General features: G+C 69.4%; 1 protein-coding gene across 1 annotated transcript in view; it reads left to right on the top strand.

Annotated features, from left to right (window-relative positions):
- Positions 1–3,349: 3,349 nt before the first annotated feature.
- Positions 3,350–6,139, top strand: part of LOC132319851 (hepatocyte nuclear factor 6-like) — a 62,363-nt gene continuing 59,573 nt past the window's right edge. The window contains exon 1 of the mRNA XM_059831646.1: positions 3,350–4,379. Within this exon, the coding sequence (XP_059687629.1) occupies positions 3,350–4,379 (1,030 nt within the window). The remainder of the gene's footprint in view (positions 4,380–6,139) is intronic.

Raw genomic sequence — 6,139 nt, 5'->3', positions numbered from 1 at the left:
CCATCCCTGCCCGGCTCCGGCCCCCCCGTCCATCCCTGCCCGACTCCGGCCCCCCCCTGTCCATCCCTGCCCGGCTCCGGCCCCCCCCTGCCCGGCTCCATGTCCCGTTACCTGCCCGGAAGCCCCCCCTGCCCCCCGGTACCGGAGCCCCCGGGGCGCGGGTCCCTCCCGGTGCCGGGGTCCGGCCCGCGGCCCCCCCGGCAGGGGCCGGGGCTGAGAGCTGGGAGCGGGGCGCGGGCCGAGCGGGGCCGGATTCCTCCCGCATCCCGGCTCGGCCCGGCCCGGCCCGGCTCCAGCGGGCTGGAGCGCGGTGTCAGGGGGTGCCGGGGGCAGAAGAGGCGCTGGGGGGGGACCCCGCTCCCCCCGGAGCATCCCCTGCGCGGAACCTGCGCGGCTTTCCTTTCTCGAACTGAGCACTTGAGGGAATTGCTGGGGGCGGGATGGGAGGGGATGGATAGGGTGGATGGGATGGATAGGATAGGATGGGATGGGATGGGATGGGATGGGATGGGATGGGATGGGATGGGATGGGATGGGAGGAATGGGATGGGATGGAATGGGATGGGTTAGGATGGGATGGGATGGATAGGATGGATGGGATGGATAGGATAGGATGGGATGGGAGGGAATGGGATGGGAGGGGACGGGATGGGATGGAATGGGAGGGTATGGGATGGACAGGGTGGATGGGATGGGAGGGAATGGGAGGGGATGGGATGGATGGTTTGGGATGGGATGGGAGGGTATGGGATGGATGGGATGGCTGGGCTGGGATGGATGGGGCAGATGAGGTGGGATGAACAGGATGGATGAGATGGGATGGGGTGGGATGGATGGCAGGGGAGGGGAGTGGAGGCGATGGGAGGGGATGGGATGGACAGGGTGGATGAGATGGGATGGGATGGATGGGATGGATGAGATGGATGAGGTGGGATGGGATGGGATGGATGGGATGGATGAGATGGATGAGGTGGGATGAGATGGGATGGATGGGATGAACGAGGTGGGATGGGATGGATGGGACGGATGAGGTGGGATGAGGTGGGATGGGGCGGGATGGATGGGATGGATGAGGTGGGGTGGGATGGATGGGACAGATGAGGTGAGATGAGGTGGGATGAGATGGGATGGATGGGATGGATGGGGCGGGATGCATGGGATGGATGGGATGGGTCAGACTGCTCCGAGTTCGGACGGGATGTCAACCTTTGCCGCACTACTGACTGCGACGCGGGGGGCGGCTGAGGCCCGGAGCTCCGGCCCGCGCCTCCCGCCCCGCGGAGCGGGGACCTGCTGCTGCCCCGCACCGCAGCTCCCGGCCCGCCCGCCCGGGCCTCGGCCGTGGGGGCCGCCCGCAGCGAGCGGGGACCGAGCAGCCCACGCGGGGCTGGCGGGCCCCCCACCCCCCCCCCCCCCCCGCGGGAAGCTACGGCTTCCAGTTTGGGTTCTGGTTTCTCGGTATGGCCGGTAAAGCTCGGGGAACCCGCGCGTCCCGGCCTGGAGGAGCGGGCACGGCCGGGAGCTGCCAGAGCCGCCCCCCCCCGCGGGCAGCCCGGCTCGGTGCGGCGGGGCCGGGACCGGCTGGAAACGTGCCTGGGAAGGACGCCGAGTCCCAGCCCCTCCGGTGGCCTACACCCGGCTCGGGTCGCCTCTTCATCCCGTCTTCGTCCTTTCCCTTTCCTTTTCCCTTTCCCTTTCCCTTTTCCCTTTCCATTTTCCATTTTCCCTTTTCCCTTTCCATTTTCCCTTTCCCTTTAACCTTTCCATTTTCCGTTTCCCTTTTCCCTTTCCCTTTCCCCTTTCCATTTTTCCCTTTCCCTTTCCTTTTCCCTTTCCCTTTTCCCTTTCAATTTTTCCCTTTCCCTTTAACCTTTCCCTTTCCCCCTTTCCCTTTAACCTTTCCCTTTTCCCTTTCCATTTTCCCTTTTCCTTTTCCCTTTTCCCCTTTCCATTTTTCCCTTTCCCTTTAACCTTTCCCTTTTCCCTTTCCATTTTCCCTTTTCCTTTTCCCTTTCCCCTTTCCATTTGCCCTTTCCCCTTCCCTTTTCCCTTTCCCTTTTCCCTTTCCCTTTTCCTTTTCCCTTTCCATTTTCCCTTCCCCTTTCCATTTTCCCTTTCCATTTTCCCTTTCCCTTTAGCCTTTCCCTTTTCCCTTTCCCTTTTCCCTTCCCCCTTTCCATTTTCCCTTCCCCTTTCCATTTTCCCTTTCCCTTTCCCTTTTCCCTTTCCCTTTTCCCTTTCCCTTTCCTTCTTTCCTTTTTCCCGTTTCCCCTTCTCCCCCACCGCTGCCCAGGGCCCTGCAGCACAGCGCCGTGAGCCACCCCACGCGTGTCCCTGTCACACCCCGCCCCCCCCGTGCCAAGGCACCCCCCCCCACACCTCCCGGTAGCCTCCGCTGCCCGGGAAGGGGGGGCAGTGCCCGCCGCGGGGGCGGGGGAAAGGGGGTGATGCTGGGGACACGCGTGGGGAAACACGGGGGTGCGGGGACAGGCGTGTTTGGGGTAGACGAGGGCAGCCAGGCCCTTGGGAGGGGCGGAGGGGGGGGGGGAGCGCGGGGAGGGGGGGGGCAGCGGGGGGGGTGCTGGGGGGCAGCGGGGAGAGGCGCGTCCAGATGTGTGCCGGGGGGGGGTCGGGGCCCGCCAGCTGTGCGGGGGCGCAGGTGGGCACAGCCGTGCGGCGCCGCCAGATGCGCTGGGTGCCGGGGGGGGGGGCACCTCGGGGCGGGGGTCGCTCCATTGCGGGGGTCACCCCGATGCGCGGGAGGGGTGTGTGTCACTTCGGGGGGGGCGGGGAGGGGGTCACCCCGGTGGGGGTTGGGGGCGCGGTGCGGCCCCGCCGTGTGCCGGGCGCCGCCGGCTGCGCTCCGCGCTCCCCCCCCACCCGCCCGCCCCGCACCGGGAAGGGGGGGGGGGGGGTGGGCGGTGCAGCTCGGTTGGGGGGGGGGGGCGGGGCGGCGCTGACGTCACGCCGCGGCCCAGAGCGAGGCTGCCGGGAGCCGGCGGCCGAGGCGCGCCGCAGCCGCCCCGAGCGCACGCCCCGCGCCCCGCTCCGCTCCGCACCGAGCCCCGCTCCCCGCTCCGCGCCCGGCCGCAGCCCCCGCGCCGCAGCGCACCGAGGCGGGCTGGGGCGGGCGGGCGCGGCGCATCATGCTGGCCTGACCGCGGGGTGCGGGAGATCGATCCCCCGAGCGCGGAGTCTGAATTAATCCGGGCAGCCGGCGCGGGGAGGGGGGGGGCGGCGGTGGAGGAGGAGGAGGAGGAGGAGGAGGAGGCGGCGGCGGCGGCGGGGGGGGTGGGGGAGGAAGGCAGCGAGCGAGCGGGCGAGGCAGCGGCAGAGCCCGGCGGCCACCATGGAGCTGGCGATGGAGAACCTGGGCAGCCTGCACGGCGTCCCGCACTCGCAGCCCGCCGAGCTGCTGAGCCCGGCGCACGGGCGGCAGGGCTCGCACCGCAACCTGGTACCGCACGGCCGGCCCGCCATGGTCTCGGGCATGGCCTCCATCCTGGAGGGGGGTGACTACCGCGCCGAGCACAGCCTGGCCGCCCCGCTGCACCCCGCCATGAGCATGTCCTGCGAGTCACCCTCCGGCATGAGCCTGAGCAGCACCTACACCACGCTGACCCCCCTGCAGCACCTGCCGCCCATCTCCACCGTCTCGGAGAAGTTCCACCACCCGCACCACCACCACCACCACCACCACCCGCACCAGCGCCTGGCCGGCAACGTGAGCGGCAGCTTCACCCTCATGCGTGACGAGCGGAGCCTGGCCTCCATGGGCAACCTCTACAGCCACTACCCCAAGGACATGCCGGCTATGGGGCAGCCCCTCTCGCCGCTGCCCAACGGGCTGAGCAGCCTGCACAACGCCCAGCAGCCGCTGGCCCCTTACGGCCCCGGGGGCCACTTGCCCAACGAGAAGATGCTCTCGCCCAACGGCTTCGACTCGCACGCCGCGATGCTGTCCCGGGGCGAGGAGCACCTGGCGCGGGGGCTGGCGGCGCCCAGCTCGGCCATGATGCCGCCGCTCAACGGGATGCACCCGCACGGCCACCCGCACGCCCAGCCCGGTGGCTCCCTCCTGGGCGAGCGGGAGCGGCAGGCCTCGGCCGCCGGTTCTCAGCCCGGCGGCTCCGGGCAGGTGGAGGAGATCAACACCAAGGAGGTGGCTCAGCGGATCACGGCCGAGCTGAAGCGTTACAGCATCCCGCAGGCCATCTTCGCCCAGAGGATCTTGTGCCGCTCCCAGGGGACCCTCTCGGACCTGCTGCGGAACCCCAAGCCCTGGAGTAAGCTCAAGTCGGGCCGGGAGACTTTCCGGAGGATGTGGAAATGGTTGCAGGAGCCGGAATTTCAGAGGATGTCGGCGCTCAGGCTGGCAGGTAGGGCACGGCACGCTCTGCTACCCCGGCCGCCCGCCCCACACCTCGGGGCGGGTGGGCATGGGGGGACCGCGAACACGCGTGGGGACGCCTGGCTCGCGGGGAGCCACCGCGGGCTGGGGCCGGGGCTGGGGCTGGGGCTGGGCCGGGCGCTGCCGACCTGGCGTGAAGCCTTGCGAAGAAAGGGAAGGAAATCACCTTCGAGGCGAATCCCCCCTCCCCGGGCCTGCTCCTGCCCGCGGGAAACGGGGGAGCCCGGGCGGCGGCAGCCCGGAGCTGCTCGCCGCTCCCCGCCGGCTCCCCGCCGCCCCTTCGGCTGCCTCTACCCCCGGCGCTGCTCTCCCGCTCGGTCCCGCCCGCCGAACCGGCCCCTTGTCCCCCGGGCGGACCCCGCAGAGCCGCGGGCGACCCCCGGCCCACGCTCCCTGCCGCCCGTGGGTGCGGGCTGAGCCGCGGCCCCGGGGCCGCTCGTCGAGCTCCTTCGCCGTCGGTTTGGCACCGCCGCTCGGTACCGGAGCCGCGCTCCGGGGAAGCTCCGGCCCGTCCCCGCGCTGCCCCACCGCTCCCCGCCGGGAAGGCGGCTGCGGGGCCGGGGATCGGGCGGGGAGGGGCGGGCAGCGCCGGGGCCGCGCTCCGCTCCCTCCGAGGCACCGGCTGCCCTCGGGGGGAAGGAGCGACCCCCCCGCCCCGTGCCCCCGGTTCCCGGCCTGGGCGGGGGGCGGCTGCTGCCCCGCAGCTCCGCGGGTGCGCAGCGCAGCGCCGTGGCAACGCCGTTCCCCGCGGCCGCTCCCGGCGGGGCTCGATCGGCCTCAGGCCGGCGCTGGGCCGAGGGTTTGCTGGAGAAACGCGCGTTTGCTGCGCGGCCGCGCTGCTCCGCGCTGCGCGGAGCCGCCGCGGGGGAAAGGGCCGAGGGCTGGCGGGGAGGGGGGGTGTCAGCGCCCCGCGGGGACGTGCCCGGCCCGAGCCACCACCCCCCGGCACCCGGAGCCGCTCCGGCCCTTCCTCCCCGCGGATCCTCCGCGCCGTCCCCGGCCGAGCCGCGCCGGGGCTCCGCGGGGCCAAGCGGGGGTGGGCGTGGGGTGAAGCCCACGCGTGTATTATTTTATTTATTTTTTTTTTTTTAAGAAAACCGAGTTCCCCGTGGGGCCGGGCAGAGTCCGGCCAGCCGGGCGCTCCGCACGGCGCGGAGCTCGCCGTTATTTATGGAGGAGAGCGGCGTCCATATGTATTTAGTGTAATTCAGTTGCTCTTTAATTAGGGCAGGGTAGTGGCATCTTTTAGTTCCAGTCGATGCCCTATTGAAAAGCAGTTAATAGAATGCAAATTGTTCCTGGCTTTACAAGGTTCTGGTAAATAAAGATTTAAACACTGCCGCGATCGGCCGTTTAATGCCCCCGTTGTTCGGGCTAATTGAGCAGCGGGTGGCTGGTTTCTGACTCGCCAAAATTTGAAATAATAACCCTGATGGGGATGATAAAAAGGCGGCCCGGGCTGGGGGAGGCTCGGGGAGGGCCCTGCCCGCCGGCCCGGCTCGGGCTCCGTCCCCGCTGCCGTCGCTCCGCTCCTCCCGCCGCGTCGGGGGAGGTTTATTCTCCCCAAAATGGTTTTTATTCCCCCGCGCTGAGTTTCCCTCGGCCCCAGAGGCGCCTTGGAGGCCTTAGGGACGGAAACCAAACCCCCAGATTTCCTGGGGACAGGGGTTAATTCTTTGCTTTCTGCCAAGACGGGGGAAAAAAACCCACCAAAACAACGAACCGCCC

Source organism: Gavia stellata, chromosome 32 (assembly GCF_030936135.1).
Source record: "Gavia stellata isolate bGavSte3 chromosome 32, bGavSte3.hap2, whole genome shotgun sequence".
Classification (NCBI taxonomy): Eukaryota; Metazoa; Chordata; class Aves; order Gaviiformes; family Gaviidae; genus Gavia; species Gavia stellata.
This window is presented reverse-complemented; position numbering and strand designations above follow the sequence as displayed.